At 42.5% G+C, this 23,314-nt stretch overlaps 1 protein-coding gene across 2 annotated transcripts in view; it reads left to right on the plus strand.

Moving 5' to 3' along the window:
* LOC140736882 (BTB/POZ domain-containing protein 19-like) overlaps positions 1–23,314 on the plus strand; it is a 168,983-nt gene that overhangs the window by 122,079 nt on the left and 23,590 nt on the right. For both annotated transcript variants that reach the window (XM_073062891.1, XM_073062890.1), the window contains one exon: positions 20,396–20,464. In XM_073062891.1, coding sequence (XP_072918992.1) covers positions 20,396–20,464 — 69 coding nt within the window. The remainder of the gene's footprint in view (positions 1–20,395; positions 20,465–23,314) is intronic.

Raw genomic sequence — 23,314 nt, forward strand, 5'->3', positions numbered from 1 at the left:
AACTTCATTATTGCATCAGCTGTACCCACCCATGTAAGTAAAATGTATTTCATGTTACTACTGGTTTGTGATTACCAGGGGATGAAGAGGCAATTGATCTATCTCTGTCTATCAGCTGAAATCTTTCCAAAAGCATTAAGGGTAAAGGTAATGTTCGATTATACAGTATGTGTAACTAATGAATATCAAAAGATTCTTGTTGGATTCACAATTGGTACTTGGTTATCTGTTGTCATCCAGACATTAGTAGCATGATGCAATTCTCTTGAGCTTAGAAGGTGGCTGAATTGGTATGTTTTGCAATCCTATAATTTAAAAATTATAGTATCCCATTTAAAAGTGGAATTATAAAGCACTTTTGACTCGAGTAGAGATGAAAATCTGGAAGTTGTCATGTAAAAGGCAGTAGCTGCTACATCCTTTGAAATTTTCATGACTGAGTTTGATAGATTTTTGTTGGACATTTCTGCAAGTGAATTAGAACAAAGGCTGAAAATGAGAGCGAGGTGCAGAACCGTATGATCTAATTTGATAGCTGTATAATATTATCTGGATTTGATCTAGAACATTAAAGGATAGTAATGCAATTTTGAACTGAAAGGTCTCTTAGAGTCAGAGTCCTAAAGGCCTTTTGGCCTACTGAATCCACACAGACCATCACCTATCCGTTTACGTTAATCTTATATTAATCGTTTTATTCTGCAGAATCAAAGCTGGCCCAATGCATTTTTGCCGTCATAAGACGGAATGTGAGTGGCTTTAATTCATTAGGAGTTTGAGGAGATTTTGTATGCCACCAAAGACTTGCAAACTTCTGCAGATGTATAGTGACGGGCATTTTGATTGGTTGCATCATAGCTTGGTATAGAGCCTCCAATGCACAGGATTGCCACAGACTGCAAAAGGTTGTAACTCAGCCCGTTCCATCATGGATACTGTCGTGGTTTCTCGTGCCCCACAAACGACCAGGAGACACAGAAGATTCTTCAAGAAGGGTTAAACTTTAATTTGCAAATCAAAACTGAGACAGTCATTGAGCTAGTCGCTGATTGCCCACCAATCCTTGTAGATAGCATTTTTTATAGCAATCTCCTGGTTTAGTTGCATTAGCATATCCAATCAGTCTATAGTTGCGTATCACAAGTACATCCGCCACTATTGTTTCTACCTATTGACTTAATCATGTTCTAATCTACATCTCTTAGCTACCTCTCATTAACACACCATTGTCTTCTACATTCTTAAGATTTCATTCTCCTACTAAATTGGATACATGCATAGCAAATAGCAAACTCAGACTACATAATCTACATCAAAGCTGACTACATAGTTTTGGTTACACAGCAAACAATGCAACTTTTATACTCCAATAATACAACCCTCTCCACCACCAAGGACATCATCACGGTGTCTCATGAAGGCAGCAACCATCATTAAATAGCTTCATCATCAAGACCTGCCCTTTATACGTTACTACCATTCAGGAGGAGGTACAAGACTCTGAAGACTGACACTCTACATTGTAAGAACAGCTTTTTTCCCTCTGCCAGCAGGTTTCTGAATAGTTCATGAACCTCATTATTCATCTTTTGCACTATTTATTAACTTTTGCAACTTAAAGTTAATACATTTCAAGAGATAATGTATGTTAGTGATTATTGTCCTGGTTCTGATTCTTCCCACATTCCTATCGGCTCCATCAAGTCTCTGCCACTTACCTATGTGTACTAGGAACTATTTACAATGCCTCGTCAACTTCAAGCCTGCACATCTTAGGGCATTGAAAACAAGAGCATGTGGACGTGATCACAGGGAGAACATGTAAACTCCACACAGAACACACCAGAGATCTAGGCTGAACATTAGTTACTGAGTCAGTGAGGCAGCTGCTCCACCAGCTGAACCACTGCACTGCACTTGTGATCCCATTTGCCTAATACCCATGCTACAAAATAGATGTGAGGAACTGGGGAATTACCTCCTGTGGATGTCAAGAAGATGTTTTCTGCTGTGGAAGAACCAAAAAATACAGAGGATCAAAGGTCAAATTTAATGTCAGAGAATTGTATGCAATATACATCCTGAAATGCTTTTTCTTTGCAAGCATCCCTGAAAACAGAAAAGTGCCCCAAAGAATGAACAACAGTTAAATGTGAGAACCCCAAAGTCCCCCCCCAGCTTCCCCCTCCCGCACGTAAGCGGCAGCAAGCAACAATCCCCCCTCCCACAACCAGCAAAAAAAAGCTCATCTGTACTATCACTGAGCCCAAGCGTCTGCTAAGCAATAGCAAAGACACAGAGCAAATTTACCCCAAAGGCTTCGCATTTCATTCGACGTTCAACAAACCACAGGTTCTCTCTCCCCCCGCCATTTCCACGGCAAGCAGGGTACATAACAACAGCCCGCTGGTTTATGATGTTAAAAGTCCGTTTTGTCGCCTTTTTCGAGCTCTGTATCCGAAGATCGCAAAGACCTCGGGTCTTTGGGCCCACAGCGAAAGGTTTTCTGGCCTCCCCGATGACACGTGAGTCTCCTGCTGTGACACCGACCCAGAGCCCCGAGATCTTAGGCTTCCAAACACAATCGAGACTCTCGGGCCAAACCCTTGGCACGTTGAATAACGGCCAATCGTAGAACCCCAAGAATGGGTCCCATTCCCCCAAAGAACCGAAGCCTGCATGTAACTCCAGTTCAGGGTCTTCAAAAGAACCATGAAAAGGAAAAGTAAAGATATTAAAGGTGGAAATAGAGTTGTTTCTGAAGATACAAGCAAAGGAATCACCGTTGGGCTCTATTATCTCCCGTAAGCTTGGCCTTCTACAGGTCACAGTTTTTTTAAAATTCCAATTTAAAAGGGAGATGAGGCAAACTTGTTTTTTCTCAGAGCCTTGTGATACTTTAGAACTCAGTTGTGGAAGCAGAACATTTGAATATTTGTAATGTAGAGGTGGATAGATACTTGAAAAGCAAGATTTCTGCAAGAAGACAAGGACGTAGAGTTGATGTTATTCTCAAAAATGATCTGATTACTTGGCAGATCAGGATTGAGGTGGTGCGATGTCTGCTCCTGCTCCTAATTCTATATTCTGAAATTCTCTTGGGCAGAATGTGATTATAGATTGGTAATAGTAGGACAGAGAACAGTGAGGGTGGGATGATATGCACAAGATAAATAGACAGTCAATGCAAATGCAGTTACCTGGCAAAATTTCACTCCTTCCTGTAAAGGTTTGAGAAACAACAAAACACTTGTCCTATATTTCTTATTGGCTCACTCGTCTGAGTGCTACTGGTACCATGTAACCCAATACTACCTGTCGCATGGTCGGTGGTCAGTGACTAAACCGGCTCTCCCCCCCACCACCCCCCCAAGCTTGCCTGGTGAGGAGGGTGGCTAGACACACTGCAGGGCAGCAAACAAGACCTGTCAAAGGGCGGATGAACCCCCTCGTAGGGTCAACGGCCATCTAGCAAACACGTGCCATGAAGCGCAGAAAGGGCATCCTTTGCATCGTAGCTTGGTCTGGCCATTCACTGCAACAGAACTTCTCCCAGCCGTCTTGGACCCCACCGTGCCACTAGATCCGGGAGGGGATGTCGAGAGGGTGGGTCTGGACCTGTGCAACCCCCTACTCACCTAAAATCCATTCACGCACACGCTGTTCCTTTCTGAGGAGCGGGGTATCCTCAACACACCCCAGTCCTGTAGTGACGGACAAGGGGCAAAGCGGTAGGCTCGACCAGCCGGGAGCCTTTGTCACAAGTCTGCATGCAGGCAGCAGGGGGAGAGTGGTCGCACACGGATTGCAGAGCGGAGATTTAGTGAGGCAGCACCCTCTGCGCCTGAGCAGCCCTGTTAGGGAGGCACTGCTCACCCTACAATTAGAGAAGGGCCCAGAAAAGGTGGCTCAAACAAAGCCCGCTCACACCAACCTGGCCAGTCTGCCGCGGCTGGCGGGTTGTCCAACTCTAGCGGTAAGAGTCACAAGCAGAATCTGATCGTCGCCTCATGGAACATACGAACTCTGTTGGACAATGTTAACTCTGATCGCCCAGAGAGACGCACTGCACTTGTTGCCCGTGTGCTCAACGACTACAGCATGGACATTGTGGCTCTCCAGGAGTCCCGACTCGCTGTAGAGGTCGCACTTTGTGAAGAGAAAGGAGGGTACACATTCTTCTGGTCTGGCAGGCCGAAGAAGAACGAAGAGAATCTGGTGTGTGCTTGGCTATCAAGAACTGCCTCGCAGCAAAGCTACCAACCCTGCCTGTTGCTGTAAATGACCGAATCCAGACCTTGCGTACACCTCTGCGAGGAAAGCACCGCCTCACTATAGTCAATGTTTACGCCCCAACTCTGACTAATCCCAGTGAAGTCAAGGAGGCATTCTACAGTGAGCTGAAAACCAGCATCAGTAGCGTGGCAACTTCCGATAAGCTGCCGTTGCTGGGAGACTTTAATGCTCGGGTTGGCAAGGAGTCCACTGTGAGGCCTGGTGTGATTGGATGCCAAGGGGTTGGCAACAGTAATGGTAACAGTCTACTGCTGCTGCTGTCGGTGTGCACAGAATTCAAACTGTGCATTACTAACACACTGTTCAGATTGCTAGACAAGCTCAAATGCACATGGATGCATCCACGATCTAAAAGCTGGCATCTCATTGACTATGTCATCATCCAACAATGAGACATCTCTGATGTTCATATCACTAGAGTTAAGCGTGGAGCTGAGTGATCATCAAATGGTGTGGTCGGATCTATGTCCATCGATCAAACCTGCACGCAGACTGAATGCTGCCAAACCACCCAAAAAGCTGAACACCTCCAAACTGAAACACCATGAGTGTGCTGACGTCCTGAAATCCTCTACGGAAACTGCTGTAAGCAGACTGGCTGAGAATCCACCAGACGTTATCACTGAGCACTGGAATGCCTTCAAAGAAACGGTCTACAGGGACACCTTGGGGAAAGTCAAGCGCAAGCATCATGACTGGTTTGATGAGAGCAACCAATCTATGCAAGACCTTCTAAGAGCTAAGGCAGCTGCACACCAGGCTCTTCTTCGCCATTCAAACTCAAGTTCCAATAAACGTGCCTTTCTGAGTGAAAAAATCAGCTTTGCAGAGGCAGCTCAGAGCTATGAAGGACCAGTGGTGGGCGAACATGGCCAAGGAGTTACAAGCCTTCGCTGGCTGTAATGACTCAAGAAGTTTCTATGAAGCAATCAAGGTTGTGTATGGTCCATCAAAACAAGGCACCGCACAATTCCTGAGCAAGGACAGTACATCCATCTTTACTGAGCAACACCTACACCTCACACCTCCTCGCACCTCCTCACACCGCACAATTCCTGAGCAAGGACAGTACATCCATCTTTGCTGAGAAGTCAGAGCACATGAAAAGATGGCAAGAACACTTCCACGAGCTGCTGAACAGACCAGGAACCATCACCAATGAAGCACTGGGCAGAGTACACCCTCGACCCATACTGTTCGAGCTAGATGCTCCCCCTACTCTTCACGAGGTCATCAAAGCCATCAAACAGCTAAAACCCAACAAAGCACCAGGGCCTGACGGTATCGCAGCCGAGATCTACCAGTATGGTGGTAACACACTGACATCATGCCTACACCAGCTGTTCACAAAGTTGTGGGAGCTGCAGAACTACCACAAGACTTCAAAGATGCATCAATCATGACCATCTACAAGAACAAGGGAGAGAAGAGAGACTACAATAATTACCGTGGCGTCTCTCTTCTGTCAGTTGCAGGAAAATGCCTCGCGAAGATCATCCTTAGATGCTTGGTGTCCAACATAAGTGACAACATCCTTCTAGAAAGCCAGTGTGGTTTTTGAACAGGCCGTAGTACAGTGGACATGATCTTCTCACTGAGGCAGCTCCAAGAGAGAAGTCTCTGTCTCACATTTGTTGATCTAACCAAAGCGTTTGACACTGTTGGTAGAGATGGCCTGTGGAAACTCCTACCAAAATTCGGTTGCCCCCCCACGCCTAACCAACATCATCCGCCAGTTCCACAAAGGTATGGAAGGCCACAGCATCATGTGTGTTGAGTTGTCAGACCCATTTCCCATCAGCAATGGTGTAAAACAGGGTTGTGTTTTGGCTCCTAATCTGTTTGGACTATTCTTCGCTGCTGTTCTTCAGGATGCCACATCAGACCTGAAGTCAGGAGTCTTCCTACAAATGAGGGTTGATGGCGGGCTCCTCAACCTCGCAAGACTGAGAGCAAAAACTAAAGTCGGGGACATTGTGACGCAGGAGCTACAGTTTGCTGATGACCGTGCACTGGTTGCCCACTCTCTCGAAGACTTACAGGAGATCACCAGTTACTTTGCCAGGGCAGCCAAAAGCTTCGGACTGACAATCAGCCTAAAAAGACAGAAGTTTTGTACCAACCAGCTCCTGGCTCAAGCTATGAAGAACCAACTGTCCTCATTGATGACACTCGTCTGATTGAAACATATAAGATTATTAAGGGAATCTGATTGAAACATAAGATTATTAAGGGATTGGACACACTGGAGGCAGGAAGCATGTTCCCGCTGTTGGGTGAGTCCAGAACTAGAGGCTGCAGTTTAAGAATAAGGGGTAGGCCATTTAGAACAGAGATGCAGAAAAACTTTTTCACCCAGAGAGTGGTGGATATGTGGAATGCTCTGCCGCAGAAGGCAGTGGAGGCCAAGTCTCTGGATGCATTTAAGAGAGAGTTAGATAGAGCTCTTATAGATAGCGGGGTCAAGGGATATGGGGAGAGGGCAGGAACGGGGTACTGATTGTGTATGATCAGCCATGATCACAGTGAATGGTGGTGCTGGCTAGAAGGGCCGAATGGCCTACTCCTGCACCTACTGTCTATTGTCTATTGTCTCAATGCTGTCAACAAGTTTTGCTACCTTGGCAGCATAATAACATCCTCAGCTTCTCTGGATATAGAGATTGAGTCAAGAACCAGAAAAGCCTGCTTTGCCTTTGGTCAGCTGAAAGATCGAGTTTGGTCACAGAACACCAGGTTGGCCACCAAGTACAAGGTATAGAGGGCCATTGTCATTATCAACCTTGCTATATGGATGTGAGACTTGGTGCCCATATCAAAGTCACTTACGCCAGCTTGACCAACTGCAGCAGCATCACCTACGTTCTCTGATGAAGATCACCTGGCGAGACAAGGTCTCCAATACCGAGGTCCTCTCTCGAGCCGGAATGCCAGCATTTTCAACCTTGGTGATGTCAGCCCAACTGCGCTGGGCAGGACATGTTGTCAGAATGCCTGACGGAAGACCATCCAAGGACACCTTGTACGGCCAGCTGTCCAGTGGTACCCGAAAACGAGGAGGCCAGCTTCTATGGTACAAGGATGTTCTGCACAGGAGCCTCAAGAAAGCTGACATTGCCCATCAACATGGGAAGATCTGGCTCAAGATCGCTCACAGTGGAGAGATGCCATCAGAAAAGGTGTGGACGCTGCTGAGAACAAGCTCATAGAGGCAACAGAGGAAAGGCACAGGAAGTGCCACAACAGAACTTCTGCCCCTCTTGCCCCTCCAGGCCTCACCTGCCAAGTATGTGGCAAGCAGTGCCTGTCAAGGATCGGCCTGTACAGCCACTCCAGGACGAACGTATCAAACCCCACTAACTGACTGAAAGGAACCATCATCATCTTATGGGATGGATAGCCAGAGATTGGCTCACTTACTTTCAGCTTTACTTCCTCTTCAAACAGCTCCCACAAGAGGTTTTTTTTGTCATTTTTGGTTGATAACTTCAAGACAAAAGCTAGGCGCCAACAGTATTTTTTGTTGAAAATCCTATTGATATCTTCACATAGGGATTTCACTTCAATTTCTGTTGACTGTAACCCATGGAATTAGATGGTCAATATTTTTTGAAAGCTTACCATGTAGCAATTTTCCAGCATGCCTGTCATCCACTATGACTAGTTATTGCTCTCGCTACCTTGGGAGAATGTTCTCTCCAGTTATTTCTACCTAGAAATTCAATCAAATGGCATGATTGAAAATGGACATATCTCAGAGTGAAACCGCATAATTGGGTCCTTTCATGTTGCTATAGCAATTTGGCTAGGCAATTTCTTGGAGCTGATATTTTTCAAATGAAAATAGAACAAGGAATATAAGAATGCAATGGGAAAATATTGTTGAGGCAGAAGATCATCCAAAATGTTACAGATTTGCTGCCCGCTCCTTTCATGTTTTCTATTTTGGTGCCTTTACCCATCAAGAAGTGTAAATATTATGCGAAGTGTGAATATGGTCCCTCCACATCACCTCTATCGTCAAGAAAGCACAGCAGCATCTCCACTTTTTGGTTTCATTATGAATGAAGAGCTAGTAACACTATACTGTTTACTTTTTAACTTGTATATGCACCTTATTATTTCTTAATTTAGTTGTGGTAATATTACTCTGTGTTATATGTGTGAGTTATATGTACTGTATTGTGCACCTTTGACTAGAGAAACATTGCTTCATTTGACAGCATACACGTGTACAGTTGAATGACTATAAACTTGAACTTGAAGGTACCTGCATTGGATCGACTGTTTCTCCCACCACTTCTCCCCCCAGATTCAGTGCTCCACCTTCACCCTCATGCAAACATACCTGTGGGCCTTGCCTCTTTCTCTGCCAGGTGCTGCCTGGCTTGCTGAGTTCCTCTGGCATTTTGTTTGTGTTACTCAAGGTTTACAGCATCTGCAGAATCTCTTGTGTTCATAGCGTGAATATTTGATAGTCACCTATGGCACGATGACCAATCTCTTGTGCCAGATTGTCCTGCATGAGCGAGCTTGACAATTCAATGGATTCCCAGTATATTTATAAGGACAAGGCTGTGAGTTGTGATGTCAGGCAACAGACTTGCTTGGCATTAATGCATGTTCAAAGTTTGTGGTTTCTTTAATATTAAGCAGATTCACGTTTAAAGCATTATATGTAAGAACAAGGTAAATGCCCTAAAACATTCCCTGAGAAATGTGTCCAAACACTTGACAAGCCTGACATCCATCTGAGCTCACACCTGAAGAAAACTCATAAATTACCAGAGATGCCTAAAGCTATTTCTGGCTTACTCTATCAAAATGTGCCATTGATGGTTAAAAAGAAATTGGGATAGAAGGTGAGAAAATGCTGGTATATTATCACAATGTTAAGGTGTAACAGCATATGTTAATTTTGTCCTTTGCAGTAGCTAATGCATTATTCAAAGTGATGAAGTAGTCATAAACATGAGAAAGTCTAAAAAACACTAAAGCAGGTGCGTTGTTGGTGTAGGACACCTTCACAAATCTCCCCGCCCCCCCACCATGACCAACCCAAATCCTTGTGTTATTTTCCAAATTCTGACAAGAGGGGAAAAATGCTCGGTGGGTTTTACTGAGCTGGGCAACACATATTTTGTTCTTTCCAACTGCGCACAATATAAATAATAGGAGGCTAAAGGCAAGACAAATGTTTATAACAAAGGGTACAGTGCACAGTTAAATGGGCGTGCATCCTATCAACAAGTCTAGAATTAATTTTGAGTTTTAGGAAGGCATTTGCAAGATAGCTAAGGTATGGTTCACACATTCTGATTTTGTATGCTTCAGTAGGCTCTTGATTTACTCTGGTTTACCATCAGAGATAATTTCATTTTCTAATTATATTCTGTACAGTTTTCTGTTTTTGTGGACACCTGCCAGAACTTGCTGTAGCTATAGACAGTTGTTTCTTTTCAGTCACAATATTCTCACACTGTCTCCTCCCTTAGACAAATTAAAATTAACATCATGTAAACACCTCTGGGCTGAAACACGTCTTTAGCTTGTACCTCCTTTTCAAACACCACTGTGCACCCCTCTTTGCAGGTCATCACATTCTTGGTGTTTACACCAACATATTTCAGCATATAAATGAGGAATATAGCATCAGTGTTTCAGGTTATAAGTGCTCATGAGATTTTTGGCTCGTGTCCTCTCTTCACAGATGTTGCCTGACCTTTTGAGTATTTACAGCATCTTCAAATATCCAGCACCCACAGATTATTTTTTTCACTTTTCCTCTCAGCATCTACTCTGTCAAGCTCCTCAGAATCATATATGTTTATGTTTCACCTCTTATACATCGCCTCATATCACCTCTCATTCTCCTGAACTCTAATTTTAGGGCTAACCTGCTCAATCGTTCTTCATAAGAGAACACCTTTATCATAGGAATCATCTTTACGAACCTTCACTGAACCGCCTCCAATACAAGTGTATACTTCCTTAAATGGGGAAATCAGAATTGGCTATAGTATCACCAATGCCTTCTGGGCTTTTGCAAAATTTCATGCTTTAATATTCTATCTCTTCTGTCTTTTTGATTGTTTGATGTCTCTGCATGCCAATCTTTTGCATTTAATGTACAATACCACACAAAATCTTCTGCTATTCAATTCAGTTTTGAAGTCTGCGTCTCATATGGAAAATAACTTGACTGAACCAGTTCTGACCTTAAGGACAGGATATGCGTGGTTGCATTTATGCAGGATATTTTAGCTGGCTACAAAAAGATGCTGACTTGAGTCCTAATGGATGACCTACAACAAGGTTACGCACAACTGCAGTGAATTTCAGTGACCTTTGAGTGTTGTAGACTTAAAACAGATTGTACACTCATTGCTGAGGTAAAGATATTTAATTTTGAGAAGGCAAGGCTGAAAAAGCCGCATGGGAAGAACTTTCAAAAATGAAAACTGACTCACATGGTTCTGTTTATTTCAAAGCGTGGTGAATTTAATTGGACAATTTCTGGAGTGAAATGTAATAAAGCCCATTTCCAGGTTGATTCACTGAAAAAGGAAGTTTGACCAGGCACTTTCTGATGTGAATTGCACTTGTGTACGTGATGCGCAAACATTAATGGGTGTCCCAGGTAGGAGGCATTTGAAGGACTCAAAGTGGCCCTTCCCTCTCAAAGTTGACAGGGACTAATACTTCTCTCGTGGTCTCTTCCAGCAGCAGAATCACCTCAGACATCTGCATTATCCGTGTCTGGATGCACTGTCAATCGAGGTCAATCATGTTCAATGTCCTGGCCTCAGGATCATTCTGAGCAAATGCAGCTGCTCTCTGCCTTATCTTCCATGGTATTATTGATGCCCCGATGTTCTACATTCTTCCTTCAGCAAGAAGACAAAGCAAACAAGTGCATGAAAATGTTAGCATTACCAAATTCCCCAAGTTGAGGAGCAAATCGAATGAACTCAGTTGGCTCTTGGGGCTCCTTTTCAGAACAGATCACGAGGGCTTCTACTTCTTCAGTACCAAGGTCAGGATTAGCCATAGGAATAACTTCTGTCGTGGCCAGAGCCATAGTTAGCCAAAGACCATATTGCTCCAATAGATAAATATAGAGTGATAGAGTCATCTTACGTGCCTAACCGGATATTTTATTCACAAGTAGCAGCCACTGCAGCAATTGAAAACTATGGTAGCTCACATAGTGTAACAGAGCCATTCAGCAGGTCTGGCAACTTCTATGGAGGGAAATTAACCGTTAATGTTTCAGGCCAAGGCACTTCATCGGGAATCTATTTCTGATCAAGGGTCTGAGTCCGAAACGTCGACTGTTTATTTGCTTTCATAGATGCTGCCTAGCCTACTGAGTACCTCCAGCATTTTGTGAGTGATGCTCAAGATCTCAAGCACCTGTAGAATCTCTTGTGTAGCTTAACAGAGACTATTAACAACCTTCTCATTCAGGTGTAGTTGTCTGCATAAATAATTAAATAATAATAAGTTAATCATGACAAGTGGAAATAAGTCCAGGACCAGTCTATTGGCTCAGGGTGTCTGACACTCCGAGGGAGGAGTTGTAAAGTTTGATGGCCACCGGTAGGAATGACTTCCTGTGACGCTCAGTGTTACATCCCAGTGGAGTGAGTCTCTGGCTGAATGTACTCTTGTGCCTAACCAGTACATTACGGAGTGGATGGGAGTCATTGTCCAAGATGGCATGCAACTTTGACAGCATCCTCTTTTCAGACACCACCGTCAGAGAGTCCAGTTCCACCCCCACAACATCACTGGCCTTACGAATGAGTTTGTTGATTCTGTTGGTGTCTGCTACCCTCAGCCTGCTGCCCCAGCACACAACAGCAAACATGATAGCACTGGCCACCACAGACTCGTAGAACATCCTCAGCATCATCTGGCAGATGTTAAAGGACCTCAGTCTCTTCAGGAAATAGAGATGCCTCTGACCCTTCTTGTAGACAGCCTCAGTGTTCTTTGACCAGTCCAGTTTATTGTCCATTCGTATCCCCAGGTATTTGTAATCCTCCACCATGTCCACACTGACCCCTTGGATGGAAACAGGGGTCATCGGTGCCTTAGCCCTCCTCAGGTCCACCACCAGCTCCTTAGTCTTTTTCACATTAAGCTGCAGATGATTCTGCTCGCACCATGTGACAGAGTTTCCCACTGTAACCCCCTTACTCAGCCTCATCTCCCTTGCTGATGCATCCGACTATGGCAGAATCATCAGAAAACTTCTGAAGATGGCAAGTCTCTGTGTTGTAGTTGAAGTCTGAGGTGCAGATGGTGAAGAGAAAGGGAAACAGGACAGTCCCCTGTGGAGCCCCAGTGCCGCTGACCACTCTGTCTGACACACAGCGTTGCAAGCGCAACAGCTGGACAGAATCCTTGCATGAGGGCCATTATCAAGAGAAGGAACATTAGGAAAGCATAGGATGAACTAGATGGAAAGAATGATGGGGAGGTGGGTCACCTACAATATGTCTGACTAGATACTAACAGTAAACCAGATCATGCAAAATGGTAGTGGAAGATTTGGCTGAATTTTCAGAGCCCATTTAAAAGCACACAAATATCACAACATACACAATATAATAATTACTCTCTAACTTACAGTCTTTTGTCAGTGTTGAACTGATCTTTTGCAATTAGCCTTTTTTTAGTGTCTGTTAAGAAACCTTGATGACATTTTAAATATTTATAGAATCCCTCCATTCTCTTCCATTGGATTAGAAAAGCACAAGCCTTTCAAAAGGTGAGTTTTAATGACATCAGAAAGGACCTGGCAGGTGCGAATTTCAATAGGTTGTTTTCTGGCAGAGGAATACTTAGTAACTGGGAGGGCTTCAAAAATGAAATATTAAGAGTACAGGGGATATGTTCCTGACAGATTACAAAACAATGCTAACAGAATTAGACAACCTTGGGTTTTCAGAGTTATTAAGGCCCTGGTTAATTGAAAAAGGAGGTGCATAGCGGGAATAGGCAGCAAGGAACATATGAGGTGCTCGAAGAATATGAGGAATGCAAGAGGGAGGGCTAAAAGAAGGCATAAGGTCACTCTGTCAGACCAGGTGAAGGAGAATCCCAAGGTTTCTACAAATAGATTAAGAGCAAAAAGATAGCAAGGGACATAATTGATCCACTTGAAGATCATTGTGGTCACCTACTGTATGCATGGAACTGAAAGAAGTGGGGTGATCTTAACTGGATTTTTTGCATTTGTATTTACACAGGAGTTGAAATTGCAGGGACCCTAGCAGAGATATTTAATGTGTCCTTAGCCAGTGGAGAGGTGCCCGTAGATTGGAGAGTAGCATTGTTTAAGAAAGGCTCTGAGAATAAGCCAGGAAATTATAGATCAGTGAGCCTGACATCAGTTATGGGAAAGTTATTGGAAGGTATTCTAAGGGACTAAATACATAAGTACTTGGATAGACAGGGCCTGATTAGGGATAGTCAATATGGCTTTGTGCATGGTAGGTCATGTCTAACCAATCATAGAGTTTTTCAAGTTGTTTACCAGGAAAGTTTGATGAGTGAAAGGCAGTAGACATTGTCTGCATGCCCTTCAGCAAAGACTTTGACAAGGTTTAGCAAGGGAGACTGTTCCAGCAGGTTTAGTCACTCAGGATGAAGTAGGAAATTGGATTTAACTTTAGCTTAATGGAGAAGCCAGAGTGGTACTAAGTGGCTGCCTCTCTGGTGGCCTGTAATTAGTGGTGTGCTGCATGGACTGGTGCTGAGTCCGTTGTTGTTTGTCATCTATATTAATGATTTGGATGATAATATGGCAAACTGGAACAGCAAATTTGCAGATGACACCAAAATTGGGGGCATGGTGGACAGTGAGGAAGCTTGCTGCAGGATCTCAACCAGCTGGGAAAATGGGCTGAAAAATGGCAGATGGAATTTAATGCAGACAAGTGTAAGATGTTGAACTTTTGGAGGACAAACCAGTGTAGGAATTACACAGTGAACAGTAAGGTACTAAAGAATGCAGTAGAACAAAGGGATCTGGAAATATAAATCCATAATTCCATGAAAGGGGCATCTCAGGTTGATAGTGTCATAAAGAGAGCTTTTCTTACATTGCCCTTCATAAATCAGGGTATTGATTACAAGAGTTGGGATGTTATGTTGAAGGCACTGTTGGGGCCAAATTTGGAGTATTCTGTACTTACCTACAAGAAAGATATCAATAAGATTGAAAAAGTGCAAGAAGATTTGCCAGGATATTGCTGAGACTTGAGAACTTGTGTTATAGGGAAAGGGTGAATTGGTTAAGATTTTATTCCCTGGAGCATAGGAGAATGAGGGGAGATTTAATAGAGACATACAAAATTATGAGGGGGATAGATAAAATAAGTGCAAGCAGGCTTTTTTCCCCTAATGTTGGACGAAACTAGAACTAGAGGTCATAGGTTAAGGGTGAAATGTAAACTACTTAAGGGCAAACTTAAGAGCTTTGGATAAAAACATGGGTGGCATAGAAAGCCATGGCCCATGTGTAGGTCGACGGGACTAGGCAAAACAATAGTTTGACATGGACTAGATGGGCCAAAGGGCTTATTTTTGTGCTGTAGTTCCTCTACAACTCTATACTGTACAGTACTTTAAAGACCAGACTCAACATTACAGTTCTGATTATCTGAAAAGGTTTATTTTGTCTAATGGTTCGCCTCTGTCAACTGATGCAAAGTCACTGTATGATAGATCCCAAGTTATCATCCACTGATAAACCATAAATTAACAAGGCACTGGAAATTTTTTTGACTCAAGATTTTGTCAGTCCCATATAGCTTTCTCTGTGATGGACGCTTGACTAAATATGGCTAGACTGATGTAATTCTAGCTAATTTTTTTTTGGCTAGGTTTACATCAGTCGGGGCATTTTGCAACTAATAGTTTTGATGTCACTACCCTGACAGGGTCAATACCTTCATGACTCTTTAAACTCCTGGGTGTCACTATCTCAGAAGACCTGTCCTAGACACATCATATAAATATAATTTCAAAGCAAGCATAGCAGAGCCTCTACTTCCACAGGAGTCTGCAGAGGTTCGGCATGTTTTCAAAAACTTGGCAAACTTAGAAATGTAATAACTTACAGCACAATACAGGCCCTTCAGCCCACAAAGCTGTGCCAAATGTGTCCTTACCTTAGAACTACCTAGGCTTACCCATAGCCCTCTATTTTTCTAAGCTCCATGTATCCATCCAGGAGCCTCTTAAAAAACCCTCTCGTATCCGCCTCCACCACCGCTGAAGGCAGCCCATTCCACGCACTCACCACTCTTTATGTAAAAAACTTACCCCTGACTTCTACAGATGCATGGCGGTAAGGGTGCAGACTGGCTGCATTACAGCCTGGTGTGGGAACACCAATTCATCTGAGTGGAATATCCTACAAAAGGTAGTGGATTCAGCCCAGTATATCACATATAAAGCCCTTCCAACTGTTGAGCACATCTACATGAAACATTGCTGTAGGAAAGCAGCATCTGTCATCAGGAATCCTCTCCACGCAGGCCATGTTCTTTTCTCGCTGTTCCCATCAGGCAGTGGGTACAGCTGTCTCAGGACTTGCACCACCAGGTTCGAGAACAGTTACTACCCCTCAACTGTCTGGCTCTTGAACGAAAGGGGATAACTACACTCATTCTATTTCTGCTGTTCCCACAACTGATGGTTTACTTTAAGGACCCTTTATCTTGTTATTTCATGCTCTTTCATTTTATTTCATACTCACTATTTATTATTTGTTTTCTATTTGCATTTGCACAATTTCTTGTTCATTGATCCTGTTTATAGATTTGCTAAGTATGCTTGCAGTATGCTTGTATGTGGTGACATGAATGTATTCTGATAATAAATTTTACTTGAACTTTGGGCCAATATCTCCTTTGATTTAACAGCCTTGCATATTTGAATCAATTGTGAACCTCAGAAGCATGGAGACAACTGGCTTAATAAATGAGTCATTGGGGTTACTTTCAGAAGTGAAAGCTAATATGATGTACTATGAGGTAATTGACCCCAGGCTGGTAACCCCTGATCTAGTAGATTAAAAGCATGTTATAGAACAATGGGCAAATGCTAATTCTTTCATTTTAAAACTTCTTACTTTTAGAATCCATAGTATAGTATTTTATAGTTAGGTCGAAAGGCTTTGCAGTTTTCACCATCCTGTTCAGCAATGCAGTTGTAGGCATCCATCTGAGAGCCAGACTTGGAAGTATTAGACCATAAGTCCATCAGATATAGGAGCAGAATTAGGCCATTTGGCCCATTGAGTCTGTTCCACCATTTCAACATGGCTGATCCATTTTACTCTCAGCCCCAATATCCTGCCTTCTATCCCCCTCCCCCCCCCCCCCCCCCAATGAATTGAAAACCTATGGCACAGAAGCCACTTACTCCATCCTGACTATGGTGGTTGGGGTAAAGTTATCCAGCCTCATCCTGTCTTCTGGTATTTGCAGGTTATGTCTTGTTTAGTGCACAACAAACTTTTGTGGGGTTTCTGCCTCTCCCATTTGTTCTGGCAATGAGTTCCAGACTTCTACCACCTGCTTGTGAAAAATAATTTCAGAATTTCCTCTTTATTTTTTCAAGAAATTGCTTTAAATCATATCTGCTGGTTTTGAATGCTAAAAGACATAGGTCCCTCATAGTTTTATGCATATGAATCAAGTCTCTTCTTGGATTCCTCTGTTCTGAAGACAACAGCCTCGATGTATCCTGGCAACTAAAATTTTCCAGCCCTGGAAAATACTGATGAGTCTCCTGCATACCCTCTCCAATGCAATCACATCTTCCCTGTAATATGATAAGTACTGCATACAGCACCCAAGTACGATGCTCTCTTAACAAGGGTAAGGCGAGGCTACTTCATCAGGGCTCTGTTTAAAGGTAATCTCTCAATAGGTCTGTTAATCTGGCACTGACCTCTTGGGTATCCGTCCATTATCTAAGGTGAAGACCCTGATGAAGAAACTGCATTGGCAGTAAAGTCTGATCCTAGGCATTGATCTTTTAAATATATATTACTCCAACAGTAAGGGAGTTCCACAAATAGAATGTGAAATGCCAGTGGTGGATTCCCTCTCTAAGAATAGAATAGCAATGCTGAGCGTCAGTTAGCTCTTGCGAATGAAGTCTCAGGCTACTTTAAGGATCAACACTGACCTACTAATGTGCAAACTATGCATAGCCATTCCTAATAAAAGCCTCACTGTTCATTGGAGCTGAGGCAAAAGGTCAGGGTCAGTGTATAAAAGCTCACATGTCCTGTGAGTACACTTCCACACCCTCCTCTAGTGGTAGAGAATAGTGCCTCCCCCATCTGTGAGCATTGTGCAAGAATTCTCATTTTAAAGCTGTGTTATTTCCTTTTATTAAGCTGAAAATAAATGCTTTAGCACCCATGTTTCAATGATTTTCGATCTCTCGCTATGCTGAATTGCGAAGGACCCGCATTACAATAGATTAGTTTGTCTATACTTATCCATTGTTCTACATGGTTTCTTTATTTGAAACAAAATCCTTCTATTCATCATTAAAATGAAATTTGTGAGTGTCTCTCCTCACAATGCCCTGCCCTTGTGAACAATTTTAATAAAATAGTATTAGAAGAATGAAATAGATTACATAAAATAATGTGTTTTGAAAACCTGAGTGTTTTCTTACAGTTTATCATGCTGGCCAAATATGGTCTTAGTTTTAAAATTCTTATCTTTGTTTTTAAATTCCTTCCTGGCCTCACCCCAGCTCCTCAATGATCTCTTTGTTCATCCATTTCTGGGCACATACACATTCACAAAATGAAGGATATGTTGTGCCATTTTCTATCTGGCAACTGGTAAAAGACACAAGCTTTCCCAGTTCAAATTTATAGCTATGATGGGTAGCTGGATTGTATTTTGTAGCTCATCTACCCTGAGCATGCTGTCCCTTCATGGAGCTAACATTCTGATTCTTCAGTCATAGGGTCTTTTACCTTTAGTAAATCTGGATGTGATTTGAGAGTGAATTTGCAGTCTGACTTAGACTGTACCCAAGTTCCTCCCTGTCAGCCTACAAAAGAAAATTGCTTTGTTGAATCAGTTACACTTGCATTGATGATTTCAACACAATAAATAAACACTGTAAGTATTTCCATCCATACATACAGAACTGTGCAAAAGTCTTAGACACATGTAAAATAATTCCGTAAAGCGAAGATGCTTTCAAAGATAATGAAATGAAAAGCTTCTAAATATCAAATAAATTACTATAAAGAGCAGTAAACAGCAGCAAAGCAACTGAATCAAATCAATACTTGGTGTGTTCACCCTTTGCCTTTAAAACTATATCCATTCTCTCAGGTACACTGCTTGCAGTTTTGTAAGAAACTTGGGTCATAGGTTGATCCAAGCATCTTGGAAAACTCACTACAGTTCTTACGCAGACCTTGGCTATCTCACAGCTTCGGTCTCTCCAGTAATCCCAGACAGCCTCAATGATGTTAAGATCAGGGCTCTGTCAAGGCCATAGCATCTGAAACCATATGAGAAATCTTGGGTGTCTAAGACTTTTGCACAGCACTGGGTCTTCACCATTGAAGCCCTGTGACTGCAGTACATGCTTCCTACAGTATGTACTGCAGCAACTTGGCAAAGCTTCTTTGATAACCCCACATCCACCAATGCCTTGAAGGACTAGAGCTACAGATTGGTACATGACAAAGACAGGATACAAAAATGAGCTGAACTATCATGTGAATGCTGAAAGCACCCAGGGATATTTTTGCCACCTCTTTCAGTCCTTCTCCTATTGTCTGTACTTAATGTGATGTGGTCTATGTGATCATATATCTCTGTATGCCAATGTGTTGAGATAGCAGATTGGTTCTGCCTTTCCTCATAGGGCATTTATCTCTATTTGTGTAGAGTGGAGGATTGAGGGGAGGAGTGTAGAAGAGACAAGTTATTCCTTTTGGTACAGCAATTTCAATTCTTCCTTCTCCAGTCACATCTCTTCTGCTGTACAGACCATCAACGTTTAATTTCTGCAGGAGAAACCTGCTTGAAAGTTCTTTCAGACTGATCCTGTAGCACGTTCCTGGATAAGGGAGCCTACTTTGTAGCGGAATGCTGGACACTCTGAGCCCGTATGGTGCATCGGCCAACAGGAGAAGTGCTGATAGTGTCCCAAAGTTGTCATACCAAGTTGCAGTGCCAAGAGGTCTTCTTTGGCAGCTGCGCAAACTCATGTTTTTGACTCTGGGCCATTACATTGCTTAAGCAAAAAGGAGACAATAGCTGTAAATTTTTGGCACGCGCCCTGCGACTCAACAGACATGACAGTGCAGTGAACAGTAATGCAGAGTTGTTGGGAGGCATTGTGGTAGGAGTCGCCGTTAGAGTTTGCAGTTGAATGTGTCTCTAATGGAGTACGAACAAGTAGGTTGAACTATGTGAGTGCTTTGTAAGGGGCATCGAAACTGGTGGAGCTTTTCCTCTGGGGGAGTGAGGTTCAAGTGCAGATTTTATTCCAGGAAGCCACTTTGTCTGAGCATTGCAAAAGGCCCGTTGATGATAATTTCAGTGCTGGGAGAGGCATGGATGACGGGATTTGATCCCCTTCTCACTGGCTCTAATTGTATGCAGAAATATAAATCAACAAAAATTGTTGCATGTTTTTAAATTTTGGCCATTTTGTAATGTTAACGTGTATTATTGCCAGATTTCTTAAAGTAGCTCATGTGTCTCTGTAATGGAAACAGCCAGGGGAAATGCACAGAATCCTTTACAGCAAGTTCATTATTTTAGTGTTAAACCACAGATAGCCTGGGAAGAACAAAGTTTCTTGACAGTTTCATGGAATCATGATTGCAGATAACCTTAGTTTTACTGGCAGCCAGGATTATCTGGTAGTAATTTTTAAGTAAGTGTGTAAATAGAGTTCAGGATGAGTGGTTTTGCAGCTTGAACAGATTCCTTTGTCACCTGTACCACGTGTGAATGCACAATGTTTCTCAACAGCAAAAGCCTGTAAGATAATCATAATTTATCGCTTTGTATTTTCACAGGCAGCGGTGACATACAGACAGACTGACATGAAAGACAAATGTTTGACTTTCATCCAGAGCCACACTAAAGTAGGTATTGAGAAAGGCCAATTTTTACACCAGCTGGTTGGCTTCCCTTTTAAATGAATTGTTTTATTTACTCACTTTACAAAAGCAATCAATTGTAATCAAGCTCGGACCACATGCAGTTCAATTGCCTACGTTGAAGCAAACTGAAAGATTGGTGCTTTATCATGTATGGGATCTACCAAACTTGAAGAGTATAAGCATCAGTTTGAAACAAGCATGCTGTTGATTGCTGTGTGGTGCCACAGCAATAACTTATTTACAAACAAGATATTTTATTTATCCTGTTACTGGATTATTTATGACAGACTGTTATGGAGGTTGTGTTCTACTTTCCTGGGATGTGCACAGTATAATTTAGTTTTATAATCTAGGTACACTTAAGATAGATTTTTTCTTGCTTCCATTCTTTAAGCTGTTCGAGTAACACACACAAAATGCTGGAGGGACCCGGGTCCTGGTGAGGGGTCTTGGCCTGAAACATCGACTCTGTTGGAAAGGAACGTAAACTGTGTTTCTACCCAAGACCCTTCATCAGGACCCGGGTTTCTCCCAGCATTTTATGTGTGTTATTCTGCATTTCCAGCATCTGCAGAATCTCTTGTCTTGAAACTTTAAGCTATCACACCACCAGGTTCAAGAGCAGTTACTACCCCTCAACCATCAGACTTTAGAATCAGAGGGAATAGCTTCACTCAACTTCATTCACCCCATCACTGAACAATTTCCACAACCTACGGACTCACTTTCAAGGATTCTTCATCTCATGTCCCCTATATTTATTGCTCATTTATTTATTATTATTATTTTACTACTTTTGTTTTCTGTGAATGCTTACAGAGAACAAATCTCAGCTTTGTGTTTGGTGACATGTGACTACTTTGATAATGAATTTACTTTGAGCTTTGAGCTTTTGAAAGACAGAATTTCCGAAGTATTGGAAATTTATTTCCAATTGGTCATATGGCATAAACATACCCTAAGCGAGTAACCACAGCATCCTGGGGAACGTTGACCCCCCCTTGGTATGGAAGTCTACTTGTATGATAATCACCTTTGTTACCTTCTTGGCATATTTCTGCAACCATCTTATTGTATGCAATTTGTGCTCCTTCCATTCCAGCACCATTGGGAATTATCACGGTCCTAGAGTTTGGCACTTTGTTATTTCATATTGCTGCTGACCTCTCAGGCTCACCTTTAGAACTCCTCTACTTCTAATGTTATTTAATGGAGTCCTCACTGGAATTGGAATTGGTTTATTATTCTTACACACACTGAGATACAGTGGAAAAACTTGTCTTGCATATTGTTCAGACTGATCAAACAATTACACAGCACATTGAGGTAAAACAATAACAGAATGCAGAATGAAGTGTAACAGCTACAGAGAAAGTGCAGATATATAATAGATGCAAAATCATAACAAGATAGATTCTGAGGTTAAGAGTCCATCTCATCATACTAATGAACCATTTAATAACAGCAGGGTAGAAGCTGTCCTTGAGCCTAATGGTACATGCTTTCTGCTCGATTGAAAAAGGAAGAAGAGCCTGGGGTGGGTGACGACTTTAATTGTGCTGGCTACTTTCCTGAGGCAGCAAGAAGATCTGCACACCTAGGGTATTGTACTACATGTTGTTAAGTATGTTTTGACATTGCACGGTAGTTGTTATTATTCAGCAACAGACATGGATGTCTTTTAACCAGCTTTCTTCTCCTTACTTTTCAACCTTGGCTCATCTGCTTACACGCTGATAGTTCCCAACCTGGTCATTTTCAATTGAAGATCTTTAACCTCAAAGGTCTAATTTTAATTCTCTCTGCTCACTGAAACCAGACATGTAGTGGCTGCAAAATATATCTCCATTGAACCTGCTGCTTAATTGTTGGTTGCAATTACAACCAGCTCTTTCAAGGGACATCCTCCAGAAGGAGGTAGAATCCTTTAAGCATGGAGTTTGGGCTCTGATGAACTCACTGGGGCCAACAGCAATTTTGTTCCGAGTACTTCACAATAATTTTATCTGTAGTAACAGCCTGGTGTCAGGGAGAACTAGAGGTAAAAACAGCCCAGATAGTTGAGTTAATTTTAGCACATTTTCCTTGTGGACCAAAGAGCCAGAAGGAAAAGGAACTCAGCCTCTTCACCTCACCTGACAACTTCCTCTTCCCCTTACCTCCGCAAAGTTACACCCATTAATCCAACCACCTATCCCAGAATCAGCAATTACTTATCTTACTACTGAAGACAGTAGTCTTGTGTTAGATTTAATCAGAAGATTGAAGACCATGAAGCTGCAAACCAAAATATCCTAGGCCACAGGAGCCAGATCTCACTCCCACATTTTATACAAGCAATTAAAATTGGTCATAAAATGTCAGCAGGCTGTTTGACTGTGCAGAGTAAATAAACTATATAGTCTCTCATCAAGTTCCCCATATGCACGCTCTGGCAAGTTGTTCTGGACCCAAAACTTTGGATGATTTCTGGCTACCAAAGTAAGACTACTGAGGTGCTCCCTACCACTGATTTATTCCTGGTTTTGAAAAATCATAGTCTGTATGACTATATTAATGAACTCCAAGCCTTTGTTCTGCTTACTTTTTTTTTACTGGCTGTAAAAATTTTTGCATTTTACAAATTGTTCCCTGTATTGATCCTTTTATTTTAGAAAATCTGAATCATATTTAAATTCACCTTTGCTTTGCAAATACTGTATATATAACTCTGTGAGGTTGACGGTAGTGGAGAAAACAGCTGGTCTGTCAAAGTGTGTACCACACCACCTTGGCTGTAATGTCACGATTGGACATTCCCTGTCTCCCCACTTCTCCCGCCCCACATAAATA

This window comes from Hemitrygon akajei, chromosome 12, assembly GCF_048418815.1.
Source record: "Hemitrygon akajei chromosome 12, sHemAka1.3, whole genome shotgun sequence".
Taxonomy (NCBI): Eukaryota; Metazoa; Chordata; class Chondrichthyes; order Myliobatiformes; family Dasyatidae; genus Hemitrygon; species Hemitrygon akajei.